Genomic DNA, 21,390 nt, shown 5'->3' with positions numbered 1-21,390 from the left:
CGTCTGACTTCATCTTCTTCCCACCTCAGTTACGCAAAGATGGGGGGGGGGGGGGGAAAGAACATTAAAATTGTGAGACGTCGTAGCCTGGTATTTATTTATCATGTATTAAAAAGATATATATACACTTAGATACATAAACTCAGTCAAAAAATTTAAAACAATTCACTGACTTAAGGAAAAGAATAAAAACAAGGCAAATAAAAGGCAATGTTTACACCTAAGAGACGCTGCTGCTCTCAATGTCATGGCCTAAATACTGGAGCTGGGACAATTAGTGAGGAAAAGGACAAAAATATGAACACACAACAGGTAAAGTAAAAAAAAAAGGAGGAACGGTCAAAAACAAAGTACTGCATCAACATTTTTATACATATCTAATTTCTGAGATGTGGATTTTGTAGTTGTCCATTATTCACATTACAGTAGTTCTGTACACTGCTTCTACTCGTATGTAGTGCTCATAAACATAACTCGACTCATGAAATGACTTGGTGGATGCCTCAGTTAGCACCACTGCGTTTCTTATTTATATAAATATGAGGAAAGGCTTGCTCAGGCGGAATAAAATTACAATTCAAGATGATCCAGTAGCTCAGCATCATTTCTTTTTTTTTTAAAATTAGCAGTTACTCTCTTTAAATATTAGATTTATGGTGCTAACTTTGTCAGTTCGATCGTATTGTGAAAAACAGAACGTTTGTGAAAACAATAAGTGTACATCATCTGTTAGCCACCATGACTTTGTTATCACATTCACCAAGCTATTAGGTAAAGCCAACATAGATGTGTTAATTAAATATTTTACAATATACAATGTAAATTAAAAATGTATTGGGTTTTTTTTCTTTCCATAAAGCGGAGCTAAAAAGATTCTGGTCCTTGACAACTTTTGAAAATAAGCAAAAAAAAAAGCTAATATAAATAGATTTCACTAGTAGCAGTTTCTGTAACATGAAATGCAATGTTCTGCAATGTTCGAATACATAAAAACAAAACACACTTATCACGAAACCCAGATTTGAGTGTCCTCTGTCATTCAGTACATTGACTTAACGTCCTACACAGTTCTGCGTGAAGTGAAAGTCACTCGAACTGAGAGGAGACAAGAGCATTTAGCACTTCTGTCTGAATGTTGATGTCTTGACATTAAAGATGATGATGGTGACAAATCTTAAAGTTGTGAGGCAGTGACCAGTTCCAAACATCTGTTCGTGGCTAGTCAGAGGCTGCCGATGTTGGGGAAGCTCTTGAGCTTCTCTGGGAAGTCGTCTTTGTAGAGCACTGGGTCCGCTCGGTGTTCCACCACCTTCAGAGGCATCGTGCCAAACACTGAGGCAAACTTGTTGATGCACTCAGATCTAGAGAAGAAAACACAAGTTATCTATTTCAAAATCAGCCGAAAAACATTCATTTATTGAGCAGCGAAAAATAAGACTTTATATTTTTTATTTGGATTATATAGGTGTCCTTCCTCAGTTCTTTACATTTCTGTATTCAATTTATTATTTTAAGTGGAGGCTCAATCCAGTCACGGAGTCATTTATTGTCATATGTGCAGAAAAAACAAGTCAATGTTACACCGCAAAATTAAAATTCTAACTTGGATCATCCTCCATTTCAAAATAAAGAATAAAAGAGGAAGTGCATTGTGCATATTGTATGTGCAAGGTAGACATGATGAATACATATTTTATGTACTGTAAATAAATATTTTTGCACAAACACAGAAAACATGTATGACTTAAATCAAACCACTGCATCCAATTGAAAAGAGCTAACTGAAAATAATTTAGGAGTAACATTTTCATCACTGGTCAAAGGTTGTATTTGATTGATTATGCACCGCTGCTGATTATGCGCTAGAGTCTCTCGAAGTAAAAAAAAACAAAAACTTTTGACTCACCGTGAGAAAAATACCAGTTCTAATTAACTTTTTATTCTGAATTATAAATTTCAATATGTTTTTGATATTTTTTTAATACTCAAAACAAAAGGCAAATGTTTTTTTTCTTTTAAAGACAACTAAAAATAATGAGGTATAAAAAAAATGTACTCAGAGATTTGGAAAAAGAGATTTCCAGTTGCACTTTGTTCACATCACTCTCACACATGTAGACAGACAGAAATCCGTTTCACTCCAATACGCGGGACACTCATGGTCATGCTGCGTTCCCTGGCCCCTCACTCTAACCTCAACCATCACAAATAATAAAAGTAAATGCCTGAAACCAAGTCTTAACTATCAGTCTCTTCTCATGGGGACCTACATTGTTGTCCCCACGGATTACCCCAAAACAGTGAGTGCCATACCTCTCCACCATGTGTGTCTGATCCAGGGACAGTCCATCAATGGCAGTACACTCGGGGCACTTGAACTTTTTCCTGGGCGTCACCTAAACAGGAGTATAACGGTAATGTCAACTTAATCTAACTTTTTCGTTAAAAAAACACCAACAGCCCTGACAGGAGCTAATAAAATGTCCAATCTGATGAAATAAGACTGTGGAATCTTCCGAGAACTTTTGTCAAGCGCAGTGCGGTGAAAAATGGCTCAATTTTCATCAGTGAAGAAGGAGAGAAATGATATACGGCCGGAGTGGGAGTGGGAGAGAAATATATATGATATATGATTTTCCTCTGTCTTGCCTCAATCACATGTGCACCCAGACACATCCCTGCACTGAAGAGATCTGGACCTGTGAATGTATGTCTGTGTGGAAGAGAAAATATAGCGAGAGAGACAGAGAGAGGAGGACAGACGGCGTTAGGGTGGTGTGTTTTCTGAAGGAACCTGTCTGAGATACGGTGGGAGGCGGGAGCACGGGTGCAGGCATGGGGAAGTGTGCAGCTTGTGAGGGTTGTCAGGGTGTGCATGAGTCCCGGTGAGCTTGGGAAAACACACTCAGAGGGGGAGTGTCAGTGAGTGACACCAAGATAAGGGAGGTTAAGGCCGAGCTTTGGCTCAGGCCCCTGCACCTGGGCAGTCGGCATGATGGGGAGGGGGACAGGCAGTGAAGTGGAAGGGTGAGAGCTGATCAGACCCAGAGACGGTGGTCGGCTCTGTCAGGCTTCAGCCTCCCCCTGCGAGCTTAAAGCACACAGGCCAGTCGCGGCGGCCATGAATGTACCTTTATGGGGGCTTTGCCTGTGATGTTAGCCACCAGGAAGTTCATGGCAATATCTTCACAGTTCATGTGAGCGTCCACCCAGTTCTTGATGTCTCCCGGCATCTTGTACGTGTACAAATAGTTGAAATACTGGAATGGAAACAGATTAAAAACAACAAAAGGTTACTAGGTGTCGGATAAACGTCCTGCAGGCTTATAATGTACAATAATGCAGACAATGGTTGACCGGATGACCCAAGAGGATGTAGGAGGAACCACGGTGAAAGAGTTTGTTTGAACTTCAGTGAGTGTGTGAGCTTTTAAGTATCAGCGAGATAACCTTGCTCTTCCTATTACGCTCTGCTCATCCATCATTGTAATCTCAGGGCTTGAAATCCTACATATGCCCAAAACAGAGCTCAATAGGAACTTTGCTAATGCTTTCCACAAATATAATGGAGTTTCCTTTTTAAAAAAATGTTTCTGTGTGAAATATTACTAATCCAAAAATCTTACATCCATGAGCATAAGGGAAACCAAAGTTACTTAGTCTCATTCAGGCTTTCCCAAGTCACCTTGTGATAGAAAGCAGCTCCAGTCAGAACCATGGAGACCTCGTTGGTCCACTCCGACTCGTACTTCCACTTCCCCATTTCGTGGTCCCAGAGGTGTAGCCGGCCTGGGTATCCCACCAGCCTGTCTGGGAACTCCCTCCATACCTGGGTGCAGACGAGAAGACAGACAGGTGAACTGAACTGATGTCTCACACTTAAAGACAAATGTTTTGGTGGTATTTAAAAGCTAAACTAAAAAAAAAGAAAAATTTTGTCTTAGGTTTCACAATCTCTATTTTGTCTGAGCCAAAAATCACAAACGAGAGCAAAATTAAAATATTTAAAAGGTTAGAAGTAGCTTTATGATTAGCTGTAAATCTCATGCTTGGCACCAGCTGCTAGTCCGACCCTTCTATGAAATACTGTCATCTAGTCAGACAGACAGCTTTTCTATCCTGCCTGTAATTCCGTGTAATTATCCTTAAACTGAGCACAATTTTATTAAATGGCTTCTAAATGGATTCAGGTGAATGTGCCGGACTAAGTGGGGCCAGGCAGGTATGTGGGCATGGAAAGCATCAGCTCTAGACCTGTCATCGTTCTTCACACATCAAACACACACACACCCATCCGGGAGGCGGTCAAATCTCAAACTAGTGGAGAGTGAGACTGTAATCCTCCTGAATGACTTTAAACTCTGGGATCAACGTGAAATGGTTCCCTGCAATACCTGCCAAAGACGGGGAAGTAAGGAAATGGTTATGGGTTTTCGCTTGAACGGGGGGGGGGGGGGGGTTCCATTTCTCACCTCGTAGCCAAACTGCAACTCATCAGATGTCAGCATGATGATGTCATCATCGATCGCGAGCACAGCTTCTGTCTCGATCTCGTCGTAGGGGAAGAAGCGGTTACTCAGCTTGTTCTCTTTGGTTCGCACGACTTTGAGAGGAACACCGATCTTCGGCCAAAGAGACTCTGTCAGGAGGAAAACAATACAATAAGTTGAATGCATATTGATACATCTTAAACAATTCAGTTGATTAATTAGGTGACAAATAATGAATTTGCAAGTTGGCAACAATTCTGAAAATGGATAAATCATTTAAACTGTATGAGTCAGAGTGACAAGTACACGGAGAGAGCCAGTGTTAAACCTGGGTCTCCCTGCCTGCGGAGCACATCGCGTCGCTGGCCGCAAAGCACACAGCTACACCCGCTGCTGCTGATGGTCAGTCAAATTATGATGGACGGGTAAATTTGTTCACGAGAGGGCTAGCGAGCGAGAGTGACACCACGAGCGCTGCACATAGCTCTACAATGAAGCAATGACACAAAAGACTTATGTTGGAGACTTTGTGTGTTATGGCGGAACAAATTAGAGTCTAAGACAAATTAGACCGTGCTGCCACAGTCTCGGTAATTACTGGGAAACACTGGACATCACCTTGGCTCCGGGCATTTCTTGGGTATTTTTCACTGTTGTCTGACATTTCAAACATACAGTTGAGAAAATATTAATTGCAAACAGATACACACAGTATATAGAGTGAGACACCGTAAATCGTTCATTTTTAGGGATCGAACAAAAATTTGAAATGTGGCCCCTATCAGTGTCTGAAGATGGGTGAGGAGTTATGATGTCATTTACCACTGACAGAGATTTTTGAAGTGTGTTCTGGCAGTGGAAAACCGTGCTCTGGGAGTTTAACTTCACTCACTGACTCGTATCGCTATGCTAACCTCAAGCACGTGCAAATCTAACCACACTACAGTTCTTCATGAAGCAGATCAACAAAGTGATGTTTTCAGGGGAGTGTTTCAAGGATCTTGGGCAGGATCCATGGCACGGACTATGGCACAGACAGATCACACAGAATGTGTCCGACACATTAACGGGCTAACTGGGGCCTGGCAGCCTACGAGAACAGCTCCAGGTTCTCCTAACCACGTCTGAAGTCTCCTGTCAAAAGCTATTGTGAGGAAAACTGCTATGTTAAAAACCCAGAGTTTCTCCTTTCACTTTGTCCATGCTGCTGTCAGACCTTCTTTTATTCCCCAGGCTGGAACGAGACAGTAGGAGTGAGGCGATTATAAGCCATTATCTGAATTTTGAAAACCTTAGCCCCACAACGGCATGAGCAAAAACACACACACTTGCTAATTCCTCTGTGACTTCTTAACCTGTGTTCAAGAAAATGTAATTTTCTGAAGAATAAGCAATGTTTTCATGTCTTCTGCATTTATTGTAGCTGCGGGGCAGTAAATCTCAGCTGGTGTATAGGCACAAGGGATCATTTGTAAGAAGGGCTAAAGACTGAAAGCAGGTCGAGACGATTTGATAAACATGATGTCATTGAGTGTGTTACAAAACTTTATCATCGGGCTCGAAACGCACAAAGAGCCTGTAAACACATCAGATCAAGGCTCTGTGTGACTGGGGAAGAAATCTGCCCTCATATCGGACTGACCTGTCAATGGCCACTTGTTAATTCTAATGGGTCACAAAGCTGAAGCCAGGCGCCGCCAATGCCTCTAATGAGAAGGCAACTCAAAGCTACAAGGGAGCACTTCAAAGTCATCTCACTGCTTCATTAGATTAGCCAGCTCTTACAGCGGCAGGACCGTCTTCGTCTGAGTTAATCCGTCAGCGGCACGATTAGCTGTTGTACACCTAATTGCCACAGTGAGAGCAAGGTGCAATAAATAATGACTCCTGAGAGTTTACTATGAGACATGTCTGGCTACAACTGAAAAAGTCTTGTAACCACAAATTAGCAGTAATGTAAGAAAAAAACAGAGAGGCAAACGGATGATAATAAAAAGTTACACATAGCACTGCTGGTCAGTCAGGACTGGGACCTACTGACAGCTTTGTACATTCTTTGTACATTTTTAACACCTCAGCTGGTCTGCTGTCATACATCAGAGGCTTCACATATGGTTCTCAACCGCCGTCATGGTATGAACAAAGATAGGGTTAAGAAAAACCAGACTGCGAAGCAACAACAAGTTGCTAGGTCACTTCAGTGGTGTTAGTAGAATAGCTACTCTTGTTGGTAACTATCTGATAATTTTACAAAGCCTGGCAGCATACCTTCCATTAACATCTGCCACAGATGACCCGAGCATAAGTGGACCGCTCTGAGTAAGTCTGTTCACACCTGGCATTAGAACGAGTCTCCAGAGACAACTTGTGATTGGTTCTCACTTCCCCGCTCTTTATACACACGTAGGTCATTTCTGTTCACAAAGACCAAATGATGTTGCTTTTACTCAGTGTGACTATGACAGACACAGCAAGGAGGAAATACTGCATTTTTAAACCTATATGTCAATGTAACTGTTGGTGCGCGGGCCAAAAATAAATGAGTGTATTGGCACTGAGAAGTGCTTATGTGGTCCTGTGAACTCGAGCGGGTCAGAGGACGTCAGCGGAGAAGGCGTTCTTTCAATGTGGCCGAGGACGCATTTGCGTTCACACAACTAAAAGAATCTGTCCACGTTGCGTCACAGATCAACTCCGAATGTGGTCTTAGAGATGTCCACTTGTGATCTGATCACTAAGGACGGATGTTAATGTCAGATCGGAACAGGACCTACTGTACTGTAGAACTGATGTTATAGGTTGTTGGGGCCAAACCAGTCAGTGGGTGAGCAGCACCAGAGTGTTAGCAGCCTCCCTGTTTATATGAATGATTTACTGCATGGCTCTTTGACATAATAAACTGGCAACTGATACGACTAAAGTGTATATACACTTTCATGAACTTTATTTACTCACCCTCAGGAGGACTCTTGTTCTGGTTATTCCAAACCACCAGCAGCTTAGCCAGGCTAGGAACCTTGGAGATTTCTGTGATGACCCGGAAAAGACTCTCAACGCGGTCGTAGGTCAGCACCACTGCTGTGAACCCAGGTGCCCTTGGTGGGATTAGTGGCAAGAACAGAGGACTGTTCACACTGGTCCACTTCTACACAAGACAGGGGGGGAAAAAAGAAAAAACGTAAACTGTTGAGGCAGCAAACATCTTTTTTATTCAAACAGAAAGCTAGACCTAGCCTCATTAGCCTCGTGTCCTCTGTATCAGCCCTGTTTGTCATGTTTTCCATGATTTAATGCACTATAATAATCCTTCACTGGACAGTGAGGTCACCTGCAGCCATTTCCAGATGATGGTTTTTATTATGGATCAAGAATTGTCCAATAGCGTCTCTCGGGGGCTAATAGAGGCAGAGCACAGGGTGCCAAAAACTTTCAGTCTGAATGCCAAGAAAACCCAACAGAAGCAGCAGGACAGAAGGACAAAAAAGATGTGGTGGGAGTTTGCAAAGAGGACAGGTTGTCTGCACTCATGTATCTACTGCTCTCGTGAGGACTTGTGATTGTTGAAACATCCTCTGGGATGAAGGTGAAATAGAGTGGGACAGAAAGGAGGAAGGGGGAAGTGGTGAAAGGTGAAAGAGTAGAGTGAATAGTGGCCGTCTATCGTGAATGTGTGGAACTTGGCTTTTCTTTCACTGCTTCCCTTTAAAAGGGCCTGTAAATCCTTGGAGCAGCGCCAACTCCAACTTAGATCAAGTGACACTGTTAAATGAAGGAAGCCACAGGAGAGTTTTCTGGAGTTACGCGTGAACTAAATACTGAACTTAAAAAGTTAGCAATTCAGTGTTAGACAACCAGTGTTATAGGTTGTTTCCTTAAGGGAAATAAAGAACAGACAATGTGCGACTATAAGACTAGAAAATACAGGAGCGTCAGGGTTCACTCTTGATAGACTTCAAAAGGCGCCAAAAATGTTCCACACTGGTTACAGTGACACTCAGTCTGAGAGGGGCAAAGAGAGCATATCTAACACAGTAAGTCTGTGGGCTGCTTGAAGTCCATATAAACCCGGTTCCTCCTCTGGTCCCAGGTGGCCACAGAGTGATTATGTGGCTACTTCCAAAGCATCTACACAAGAGTGTGAACAGAGACACAACATCAGTTGCTCCTCCACCAATAAAAATCCACTTTACTGGCGAGTGGAAACTTCCTTGTGGCCGTTCACACATTGTCATTCGAGCGGAGGGGGAAATAATTAAACTAACACATCTACGCAGCATTAAAACGGAATGAAACACGCAGGACCACTTAAATCATTTGTCAAACAGAATAAATGAGATGAAACAAAAACCTCAGCTCAATATGTCACCAGCACATCTGAAGGAGTTAGGTGTTTATACTTATATATATATTAACATTTATAAAGAAAACTTTGATTTGGTCTTGTGAACTGCTTGAGTGGCTCATTGATCTTAGATCCTTGCAAGTTACGTAGATGGAAAGATTTCCCCTAAAGATGGTGTGCATACTCCGGAAAAATGTTATTGTGCAGTTTATTTATATTTATTTATTGCAGTTGGGCGTAGCCTATCATATACTTGCTCATAACTAAAGATAATGGAGCAATCCTTACGAAAACTCACTGGATACATCTTTTCTACCGTTTTCAGAAAATACACCAAGTTTTGTTCATATCTGATGAAGAGGGGACATAGATAGAGTAATTATTTTAAAAAGCTGCAGGCTTTGTATTGATGAAAAATGTGAGGGATTAGTCTCGTTCCTTCTTTAAAGAGAATTAAACTCGCAGAAGTGACATTGCTCAGCTTTGTCAAGCTTGAAACCCATACATTTCTTTTTGCTGTGGCTACAATTTTAGGTGACTGAACGGTTTCCCTCTGTTAAGCGAAAAAGGGCAAAAACCTGTGAAATGCTGAGAAAAACAGCGTTGAAACAAAACTGTCCAAACATGGACAGAGTGTATTGTAACTGTAAGATAATGATTCAAAAAGACTTTCATATGCTCAGGTGCAAATCACCACATAACATTTGAACTCTGGAACATTTGAAAGTCTGAATGTTTTTACAAGTATGCCCACTACCAACAAATTCCAAACAAAAAGCAGCCTGTCCCTTATTCTGAAACCCCCTCTACAGGCACCAGCAATCCCAGGAAATGTGCTTTCAATTACCAGCCTTAAGAACTACAGGCGGAGAGGGGGGAAACGTCTGCCTGATTTATTTAGTGCTCTGTGCAAGTTCTTCTCACCATCCATTCACCGAGGCCATTGAGAAAACACTTCATCTCGCATCTCAGGGAGGAACGGACAAAGGGCTGTAGCCTGACACAATTAACTCTTCTGGGTCTGGACAGACACTAAGACCTGGGTGATACTGATAGATTGAGCTGAGGGGTTTGGACAAAACATTTAACATTAGTGGGCAATGTCAAGTGTAACTGAGGATTAACAAGCTACCTGCTCAGAAGGAGAACACAGGCAAACATGGTCAAGAGTAAGCAGCTGCTTGGCCGTAATCTTCTTAATCCTGAATCACTGTACAGATTCAAGCAGAACTAGAATGACAAACATCCGAAAACACCCGTCAGAGCGTTGCTCGATTACACCAGGGGATTTTTGACAACCACCTTTCAAATCTCCGCGATTTGGTGGTTCTACTTATATTGGGATACTTTTAGGCATTTGACATGTGCAAAGACACTATCATACATCATCACATTATGCCTATACCCCATAGGCTGAGCAAAGAAGACTCTAGATCAGACCAGGCTGATTAACAACTCCTGAGAGATGGCCGCACAGCCAAGCTGTCTGCAGTCACAACCTCCCACAACTACAGGGATGCCAAACACACACACACACACACACACCATTCTTCACATCCAGTGTACTCTCTACAAGCACAATGACTCAGACATGCAGGAACTTATTTTTCACCACAGTGGAGGCATCTTCGTGGTGCAGAAGTGCTGACACAAGCTGCCTCGGAGCTCGCTGGGTGTGTACCAAACTATGAAAGCGCTGCATGTGTGGCGCTTCAGAACGAGGGAAAGGCACCTACTGTAGAACCGCAGAAGCTTTGATTTACAAGTGGGGAAGCTTATGTGGTCCTGTGAACATCTGTATGGGCGAAGCTCCATTGTGGAGGGGTGTCATTAAGAACACTTCTAGGAATATAACTGACCGGTTCAGCACACAGAATGAATAGAAAACAGCAGATTCTTCAGAGAGACATAACTGGAAAATTAGGTCACAATAAAAATACAATACTTTTGCTTTAAGGTTAAAAGTACTTGCAAAATGCACATCAACATTTAGTCTAGACAGGTACATACCACCACAGGTGGATTGTTCCACTGCTCATAAGTGCGTGCAGCATATGGGTAGATGCGGTCGTTGATGATCTGGAGCGTTGTCAAGCCAATAGCCTTCATGGAGCTGAAGTAGGCTTCCCAGAACCAGCGAGCCTACAGACAAATTGAGCACAACTCCATTAAAATGTACAAGAGACAAACAAGGAAGGGCAGAGAAGAGCAAACACAAAAACATGCTTAAAGAATGAAAATTGCACTGCACATTCACCAAATGTATATTAACCAAATACACACTTGCTGAGATATTCACTTTACGGATGCAAATAATACAGAGGTGCAGAATTTGACATTTGCAATGACAATTGGAAAAAAAACATTCATGTATGTAACAATAAAAGACACTCTTGTCATTATTCAATCATGCTGCACAGTGGTGTATAAAAACAATTTTTAATGTTTCAAGGATTTGTCACCATTATGAAAATATCAATGGTTAAGTAACACAGGCTATAATAATTGACCTTAACTTAGTATTCAAGAAAAAGTTGACATTATGTTACATGATGTACAGTGCCCGTATTTTTGTTCTCATAGTTTTGCCTTCACATGACAGAAGATAACACCATTGTAAAGTCATAGCTGTAAAATCCAGATTTTTTTTCTCCCCGCCCATGTCTTTAAAGACGGTTCTTCAGAACTCTTTGCTCTTCAAAAACTCCTCTTCTGAAGTCCTGTGAAATCTCTTCTGACTTTGCCCATTTCAACAGATCTCTGATGTGCAAAGCAGACTCAAATGATAAATGAACTCTTAACCCCGATCTGAATGTTATCACATCGCTGCTAAAACACTCAACTTCAACTCTTCTTTTACCTTAGACTCCATGCACGAGAACGAATACCTGTGCACTGAATTTGTTAAATCAGAATTTTTTTCTTGGCTCAGATTTAGATGCAGAGCATTTTCAAAACTAAAGAGATATCAATGGAACAAATCTAAAAATTCTATAGGGTCCATGAACTCGTCCTCATGGCTGAATATTGATACAAGTTACGATGATTTGATCAGTCTGGAGTAGTGTAACTGACAGTGCTACACAAGCGTAGCCTAGGTTGGCTAGTCGTCCTGAAAAATTCGGGACAGTCCTGGATTACAAGCAATTGTCCCAAATCCCAAATCCTGTCCAGAAAATTAGACGAGACCAGAGTTTTGATTAGTTATGGCCTAATAAAACATTTCAATTCTGATCGTTGTGAAACACTTTTGGTGTCACCATACAGCCAGCACAGACAGATATAGGCTAATGAAATGAAAGAAAAGATGGCATAATGAATTAGATTTTTGTTAGAGATGTTATGGATGATGTTTTACACACTGTTTATAGTTACAACACAGTCACTGTTTCCCTTTCATGAAAAATAATACATTTTAGCAGAATATTTTATGCTGAATGTTATGGATAGGCTCAATGAATTAGACACAGAGACAGTTAAAGCACGGTCATTGTGTTTGTTTGTTTTCATGACAATCACTTGAGTAAATGAATATAAAGAAAATAGTATTGTTTGTGATAATAATTTACACACTGGCCCACATACAACACAGTCATTTGTTTTGTTCCCTAATGACGGCTGAATTCATGGATAAAAACAATTTTAACGTTGGGGTTTGACTCATGTATTTCACTGCTCATTGCCACTGTGACCACGCCCACCCCCCAACTCGCCTGTCCCGAATTTCACCCATTCTCATCTGGTCACCCTAGTCTAGCCTCCATGTCTGCTGCTGGCCCCTCTACTATTAAGAAACTTCAAGGGACAGTTCAGAGGCGAAAGGACCCTTTAAGAGTTAATGAAGCTTTAAACAACGTCGTCTCCTGCCAGGAGGCACCACGATACACTGACCCGACTCCACCTTACCAGCTCCGCAATGACCCACACTTCCATGGCAGAGGATGTGAAAATGTGAGTGTTTGTTTGTCGAGCAGGGAGCTATTATTCCCATCTTGTCCTCCAATTGGAAAACCCTCCTGTATTTATCATCGGCTTAAGTGTGCGCTCTATGTTTAAGACAGGCTGTCATTGGTGGCATGTGAACAACATTGCCTCCAACAACAATGTCTGTGTATGGTATGAAGCATTGGAGATTCACAAAAACAGAGGGGGAGAGGGGAATCCAAAAAGACTTTCTAAACTTAAGGGAGATTCCCAACGGCCCATAAATCAGCCAGTGATGAAAGTTTCTTTTCCGACTGGGGGGAGGCAGAAAGAAAACTGTGTTGGCCCGAGGGCCCGTCCCAGCACCCTCCGCCCGTTCCCAGCGCCTGCAGGAATTTTTATGAGTGGCGAAGAAGAGACAGCATTGCAAAATAGGAAATTGTAACTATAACCTTGATGCAAATATTGAGAAATAATGCTAACGGTCATGAGTCGGGTCCAAAATATATTCTTATTCTCTGTAAGTCAAACATAACAGTCATCCAATGCAATGCGTGTTTAAAACTGAGTCCACTTTTCAATTCCTTCTAGTTAAGAGAGCTCCCCAGCAGCTTCCAGTCATTTCATCTTAAGAATAATGAAAACAAAGGTCAAGATGATCAGAAGCAGTTTAGATTACAGATGTCTACATCACTTTGTTTAATTCGGTGCAAGTTTTCAAGTTCCCGACAACAGATTCAACCTATAGACCAGAGTTGGAAGCAAGCGAGCCGTGGACAGAACCAGGCAATCATTAGTGTTTTCAACATAATCAAAACCAGCAGTGAAACCAAGTCTGTTCCAATCATATGAGCCGCTCACTGGGAATATTGTTTTGCACGAGATTTATTGGCACTTTACTTCTGACTGTGATCAAAACATTTCCACACATGCGCACACTCACACAGAATAATTACCTGGTGTCCCAGGTGTACAGCGGTCCTTATTAGAAAGTCTGAAATTAAAAGTCGAAGGACTTTGGACCGTGACTGACGACGGAGGCTTTAGCAGCAGGTTACATGTGAGATTACACAGTCTTTGTGCTGGTGAGCCCCATGGTTTCCTGGATTACATACTACCCCCACTGATAGATGAAAAACTTGTGAGGTTCTAAACATTGTGTGACCGTTATAAGAAGAAATGCAGAGAGCATATAAGGGAGAGGAGAGTAGACTGACTTGACATTCTATAAATCCGCTGCAGACAGCGTAGTGTTCAATGGTATGGTCGAGTGCTGGGGAGGCTACACAGCCGAATGCAGTGTATATGAAGCTACAACAAAGCTGGGAGGACAGGATGGATCAACAGACTAGAAGAAAAACCTGATTGTCAAGTTAAAGCTCAATATGAAGGCAATAGCAGAGGGAAGGATGACGAGTAAACTGGACTCAATATTGGGGAAATAACCGCATCTTGCCATCTCATATATTCTAGTTTAATTATTGATTTGACTATCCTAATCTAATAAAGGTCTGTAATGTATGTGACCTATTTTGAGGGTATGACCCAAACAAGGCTCATGGGAGTCAGTACACAAACATGAGTTCAATGGTCTCACTTAAGAACTGTTGATATTTTGCAGCTGTTTAGTATGCGGCCTTTCAAAAATGTGACCTAAATGGATGCTATTACATAATTTGAAAATGGCCCTGTGCTGTCTGAAACAGGTCTACTTACGGAGGCTTAACAGAAGCCCACCAAAATTTGACCTGGTCCCTAATAAAACTTGCTCCTTTAGTTAAACAAATGTCCTGTCGCTGCAGGACGAACTGATACTGCAGAACCTCTCTTTGTGCGGATGTTTCTCTGCTGTGTTCAAGAAAAAAAGAACTATCAATATTTTACTAAATAAAAAAAATTGACCTCCCAGAAACAACAACTCATCAATGACAATAAAGGACAATTAAAGGACTTATTCACACAAACTTCCCCAATTATTATCTTTCGTAGTAGACACCTCTTTTTTTTACACCTCTGAGTAAAAGGAGTAAAAATAATTTAAACTTAAACTGTACTAAAACATTAAAATAAAGTGGTTCATTATTACGTATTTCCTTTGAGGTAACTATGCAGTGCCTATTTGCAACTTTTTTACATTTGTAAGCAAAGAAGTCAGAGCACATGGCAACAAAGACAGACACACCAGGAAAGCATAATCTGCTGAGCCATCTGCTGGTGAAACTAACGAAGTACATCGGCTCAACCTCAATAAATAAAAGAAAAAGAAATCAATGTGCAAGATTTACTAGAATATCCCCTTTATGAAATCAGACTCTCTGCTTGGTAAACTTTTTTGACAATTACGATAAGAGAGTCTCTAACAGGAGATCAGTGCAGGTCAGAGTGTACACGGAAAATGAACGTCCCTTAAAAACGATACAGTAGATCTTGGCAGATAGAATATTAATATTATATTTCTATCCATGCATTGCGCACTTTGGATTCTCAATGGTTAGACACACTTCCATCACACTTTTATCACATTAAAATACGGTGAGAGAAGGTTTTTTTTTTTTAAAGCCTGGTCAGGGAAAGATTTAGGTTTATTAGTTTTCACCATTTTTTAAGATAACCACATAATGGCAGGTGGTAGACAAGTTCATCCACTTCACATAATTGGCAAATAATGCACATGTTTTCTAACACAACTTAGAAACAGAGCCAAGCCTAAATCAAATTTCACCACAGTCCACTACGTTGCATAGTTCCATAGGCTGGTTTTAGGACCAACAATAACCATGAGGTTTACGTTTATGAATGTTGGAAACAGCGTCAAAATCATTACTCGTGTCCGAACACTGCAAAGTTATGGCAGAACCCCCACAGGTTGTTATTTTAGTAATATTAAAAGGTCCCACATTGTGAGAATTCCAAGTCTTTTTTGATTATAAAGAAGGTTTAGGTGTTATACATACTGCAAAAGCATCAAAGCGCAAAATTCCACAGAGAAATGCTAACCACCTGTATAAGAAGCTTTGCCTTAATACGAGATGTCAGGACTTCTGTAAAATTGTGATTTCACAACCAGTCCCTGCCCCCAGCAGAGCCCACACAGAGCCACCCGCCAACCTTGCAGGATAAGGTTACTCTGAGTGTTTACCTGAAATCTGCTAAATCTTTATTCAGTTTCTATTGAGGACGCTCATGAGTGCTTTGTTTGGCAACTCCGGTGATCTTTTCAGATTTTAATGTTTTGATCACTATTCTTCTATGTTCTCTGTTTTAAGTTCCCCGTTTTATCCATTGTGCTATTCTTATGGGATGATTTCTGAGGTAGGGTTTATTTGCTGTCTTGGAATTTCATATTATGATCCTGAAATCTAAAATGATGTCAAGAAATCATTTATTTTTTTATCAGATCACCATTACATTGCTGCAATCTTCAATTATTGTTCAAAGTAGACAAATAAACTGACAAAAGAGCACTGCAGCACACTGCACAGTAAGTCGTATATAGTGATACACCATTAAATTAGAACTAGAGAAATGTCTCAGACAAGAATTAACTTGCAACCAATTCAGTCCATCTGTGCATCATCGGTGCAGGCAGAGGAGAACTGTGACCAGTGGATAACAAAACAATACCAGATCTGTGATGCCAAGTTAGCTGTAAGCTGCACTCAGCAGGATACCCCCACCCAACACCACCACCTCAAGAGCGAGCCATGTTTTTGAGCTCGTCTGGTGTAATTCAACCCCTGAGCCTGTCTCTGAGCCCTTGGCCCTAAAATGTCTGTTTGGTCAGTATAATTGGTAAATGGACCAGAGTTGATACAAGAGAATGAAGAGCAGCTGAACTGTTGTACTTCTCTCAATGATGCTTTCACTTTTGTTTATTGTGGCTCGATTGGAATATCAAATGGAAAGGGAGCATGAGTCGTCTTTTGTGCATTTCACTCAACCAAATATCAACATAGTGGAGTCTTCCGAAAGCCTTTTAAAATCTAGACTGAGAAAAGGAGAAAATTCAAACTGACAAAAAGTGAGGGAGGTATCCAAATTTCTGTCTGTCCAACAGCATATAAAATTTACTTTGACTCCCATAAACTTTCCTGGTTGGTCATTTGCATTACAGGCACATCTCAGACGTGACAACACGTCTGACCACCATGTGAATCTGAGTTCTGAAACTGCAGCTAAATGTCAGGCACTTTGAATACATTTGGCTGAGAGTCATTTTCTTCAGTCATACATATTGACGATTACCTGTCTCTGCATCTCTTCAACCTGTCTGTGAGGAATACTCTTTAGGATGGTGTACATCTCTGACAGCTTTTCCTCTGGAATAACCACAGATGCCCTTTGCAGAGACGGAAACATTAAATTAGCAGACAAAAAATGTTTCACACCCTAAATGCCTGTCAAACTACGGGTTTTTCCAACTGTTGCGTAATTTAGGCAGACCTTTTCCAGTCGAGTACTTCAGAGAATGGCAGGATGTAGGAGTCAGCGAGGATGACGGGGACACAGCCAGCCTGAAGCACATCACTGAGGGCAGCCTGACCCAAACGTGCCCCCCGCAAAACCACACAGAATGAAGACTCCTGCAGAGATACATGGGGAATGAAATGAGCCGTGTGATTTTGCATTTTACAGAAAAACAAACTAAAACCAGGCTCTACTGACCCATTTCATGACAGCAAACTAACTCAAGTACCAAAGAACATTATCCTAGTTCCCAATTTTATTCCTTGGGTTGTAATGTCTACTTTCAAAAAGCTCCTGCTGCCATAGAATGTCCTTCTTAAAGGCCTAGAAACCATTAGGATCCAGGAACTGCTGTTCTTATCTTTGCTGAGTCATAAAACATAAGCCTGTAAGCTGCCCAAATGTGAACATGGCATCCTCTCTGCCTATGACAAACACCAGTTGTTGGTGGTATCACTATTAGGACTTGAGATTAAGTTATTTCAAAAGTAATAAAGAAGCCTAAAATGACAGACTTGAGTTTTGTTGCCAATTTCAGGAGAGTAGAGCATTTCACAAAATAGCACATCTCAATACTCTTCATCTTTGAAATAAATAGTTTTTGGTGTAGATGTGTTTCCTACCTGCAGGATCTGCGGGTAGTCATACACCTGCCCCTTGTAGCAGCGTTTCCGTGCAGAGGAGGCACCCTGGGAGAGGTTGCTACATTTGTCAAGGAGGAGCAATGCGTCCCCATTTTCTTCCTTCAAGCGCTCCAGTTCAGCGCGGTACTCTCGGTGGATGGCGGTTTGAGAAGATAGAATAAAGTAGCGCCGTGGCCTGGGAGAAAAGGGATGATGTGCAACTGGTTTTCAAGATACATTTTATTTTGGTGAATCATTTATCAAATGAAAACTTAACCAGGCCTCATCTAAAAGTGAAACAACCCACATTTACTTTCATGTTTTATTTAGAAGACCTTTCTAAATATTTCATCATTTTGTTCCCTTGGAGCACTGTCTGTAGAAAAGTGATTTGGTCGTGACATGATACGAGAGTTAATGTGTGAGATGTGCTCACCCAGGCTGTTTCTCAGGCAGCTCAACATCTGCAGACAGTGGGCTGTAAACTGGGATGCTGACATCATAACCTTGTCTGTAGGTCCATGTAGAAAAACCACCTCCAGCCAGCAGCGCTCTGAAACAAATGGACCAGATTGTAACAATGCTTCAAGACACTGGGGACTTTGAACAGCCATGAACTACAGGAACATACGTTAAAAGACGAATATAATAATTGGCTCTTTTGCCACCAACTATGCAAATGTGAAACACAAAGTCACCGGGCTTAGTGACATGGTGAATTTATTCCTGGTTCGTCCACGAGACGACAAAATATATTTTAGAATCGGTCCTATTCTCAGGCGGGGAGGATATAAAATGGAAACACACTGCCGGTCAAACACCTGGTTCTGATGAGGCTCCATCACAAATTGACTCCATCTGGATGAGCCGAGCAAATTCCTTACAGCTAAAGATAGTGTTCATTGTCTCAAGGCTGCATGCTCATAAACCAACCCTCTTCCATCCTCAATCATCACTGTAGTATGGAACATCTTGACACACACGGGCTCTCTGCTCGTAAATACAACCAGATTTGAAATGTATCCTCAAGGCCTCCTGAAAATATTTTATATCCCAATTTATTGCAAATCTCTCTTTCATCTTTATCAAATCATCATTCTTAACACGAGTGACCAAAGTTATGATAAATGCTACTTAAGGATGCATAATCCATTGTTTTACCTACCAAAATAATTGGTCCTGTTGCTGATGGGAATCAGATAAACAAATCCTAAAACATACTTCCTTCCTGTCTGGTTTTGTGAATATGCGTGTGTATACATATATATATATATATATATATATATATATATATATATATATATATATATATATATATATATATATATATATATATATATATGTACATATATATATATATATTTTAATTTTTTGGGGGGGTGTCTGCATTGACTCCATTAGCAAATAGCTGATGAGACCTTTCGGTTAATGAAAAAAAAAACCTTCCTAAATAGTGAGATGTTTTGGAGTTTTTTTAGATTAAATTCTAACTACCTGTCTCTGGGCACATCCAAGGCAGTATTGTAGTCTGGGGGGCCTCCAGGTAACATGTTGAAAAGCAGATGATTCATTCCTTTGTCCCATCTACCAAAACACACACAACCCGACAGTTAATTAAACAGCAAAACTATATTAAATCATGGAAGTTTGACACAATATACATGTAGATCAATCTTTTTGGTAATAAGCTACATTTGAGTTTTAACAGCAATGACAATGACACAGATATGAGATCAATTTGAGAATAGGAGGTTCATAAAGATGAAGGGACAAAGCAGTAAAACAGCATGATTAAAACTGACCAAGACTAAAAATGGTTCAATGACCATGTTGTGTAAACAGTGTAAGTGTTTACCTAGGCAGCATTGACAGAGCCTGGGCAGTCTCTCTGATGCGCAGGGAGTTCTGATTCAGCACATCAATAGATGGGATAAAAAGACAAGCCCTGGTCACGTCATCAGTGTAAAAGTCGCTGTCGGAGATGGCACTCAGAAGGTCATTGTATTCTCGAGACAGTCCAGTGTTGCTGATAGGAACCCCCAATTCATCCACAAATCGCTGCAGAGGGTAGATGTAGACCTACAAGGGAAAACCATTTCCACAATGGTTTGTCATTTTAACAAAAAACAAGAGGGATACGCTCAGAGAAGGATGTTTTGAGAGGCAGTTACCTTGATTCTGTTCTTAGGATTGTAGCCACATCTGTACACATCAAAGCAGGTGTGCATGCGGCAGCTGAGGTCACCCCTCTCCGGAATGAGACTGGAGACAGGAAGGCGGATCAGAGGAGCATCATGGACACTGCGTTTATCAAGGGTCCAGTCAGCTGTGGATTCGATGGAGTGGGGCCAGAACTGAAACATCCCGGTGGCGATTAATCCGAGTAGCACCACAGAGAAGAGGGTGATGTAGTAGATGCGATGTTTGGTTTTCATCCGAGGGATAAGAGCAGGGCCCCGTGAGCTGTACTTCCCAGAGGCATACATGCCTGACACCTTTCTGTCCAACCAGCCACTGTAAAGAAAGTGTACTGTTTACACTAAAGCTGCAATATGTAGTTGATTAATCGATTGCTTGATTATGCAGAAAACTGATCAGCGACAAGTTTGACTGCTGTTTTTTTTTCATTTTTTATAAACAAGAATGAACATCTTTTTTCTAGTTAAGCCGCTCAGCTTTTCTTTGCAGTGCATTATCATAAACTGATTATAATTGAGTTCTGAACTGTTGATTGGACAAACCAAATTATCAACGGCTATTTTCTGACATCACATCGACACATTGATTTATGGTTAATGAAGAAAATAATCGGCACTGCAGATCGATCGATAACGTTACTTGCAACATTAGTTTAAACACATTCAAATGAGTATACCTTGCCTAACAGTTTAAAAACAAAACAACTGTAGCCTGTGGTCAAACACAGGTCACAGGTCCTCAGACATCTCAACAACAGCCCGTTGAATATCATCTCAATACATTTGCCTTCAACCACACGCAAACTTAATTGTAACTATGACATTTGCAAATCTGTGACCAGGTCAATGTCAAAAAGCCAATGACCATAACGCGGCGACAGACACTAACGGTCGAGGTGCACTGTCCAAACAACGACAACACAGATGTAACTTGAAGAACTAGGAAGCTAACTCGGCTGACCGCGGCTGATGTAGTCATTAGCTTAAGCATCCGTTTAAACATTCGTGCTAGGCTAGCTGACAACTGGCGTCGTCAAACGCTAAACAATGATGGCAACGGCGTCTTTTTCTAACGTTGCCGCTTCGTGTTCACACCGACACGTTTAACGGAGCTGACTTTGAGAACAATCGACACTTAATCACACAGTTTTCATACTAACCCAGCTTCAAGCTAACATTAGCTCTCCAGGAAATCCCAGTGATTTCCGGAAGTCATTCTTCTTCGTGTCCGTAATGTCTGTGTGCGTCTCACGAGGTAGACACTGTGCTTCCCCCTGGTGGGACAGGAGGGACTCAGTCATTCTTCTTCGTGTCCGTAATGTCTGTGTGCGTCTCACGAGGTAGAC

General features: G+C 41.3%; 1 protein-coding gene across 1 annotated transcript; it reads right to left on the bottom strand.

Annotated features, from left to right (window-relative positions):
* Positions 1 to 73: 73 nt before the first annotated feature.
* On the bottom strand, positions 74 to 21,331 carry ext2 (exostosin glycosyltransferase 2). Its single transcript, XM_035628701.2, has 15 exons — positions 21,205 to 21,331; positions 20,018 to 20,360; positions 19,702 to 19,925; positions 19,341 to 19,430; positions 18,283 to 18,399; positions 17,847 to 18,042; positions 17,200 to 17,339; positions 17,002 to 17,095; positions 10,843 to 10,974; positions 7,446 to 7,635; positions 4,473 to 4,639; positions 3,686 to 3,829; positions 3,132 to 3,260; positions 2,314 to 2,396; positions 74 to 1,361 (listed from the first exon to the last, which is right to left on the bottom strand). The coding sequence occupies exons 2-15, from the start codon at positions 20,330 to 20,332 to the stop codon at positions 1,223 to 1,225; spliced, it is 2,160 nt and encodes a 719-aa protein (XP_035484594.2). The 5' UTR covers positions 20,333 to 20,360; positions 21,205 to 21,331; the 3' UTR covers positions 74 to 1,222.
* Positions 21,332 to 21,390: the final 59 nt, after the last annotated feature.

This window comes from Scophthalmus maximus, chromosome 4 (genome assembly GCF_022379125.1).
Source record: "Scophthalmus maximus strain ysfricsl-2021 chromosome 4, ASM2237912v1, whole genome shotgun sequence".
Lineage (NCBI taxonomy): Eukaryota > Metazoa > Chordata > Actinopteri > Pleuronectiformes > Scophthalmidae > Scophthalmus > Scophthalmus maximus.
Note: the sequence above shows the minus strand (reverse complement) of the source record. Positions and strands in the feature narration are given on the sequence as shown.

Excerpts from the sequence above, each read along its gene's own strand:
- ext2 (XM_035628701.2), bottom strand. The coding sequence starts at position 20,332 with ATGTATGCCTCTGGGAAGTACAGCTCACGGGGCCCTGCTCTTATCCCT. Across the intron at positions 10,975-17,001 it reads TTGAAGAGATGCAGAGACAG|GCTCGCTGGTTCTGGGAAGC; the intron begins GTAATCGTCAAT and ends ATTTGTCTGTAG. Across the intron at positions 3,830-4,472 it reads AGTTGCAGTTTGGCTACGAG|GTATGGAGGGAGTTCCCAGA; the intron begins GTGAGAAATGGA and ends GTCTGCACCCAG.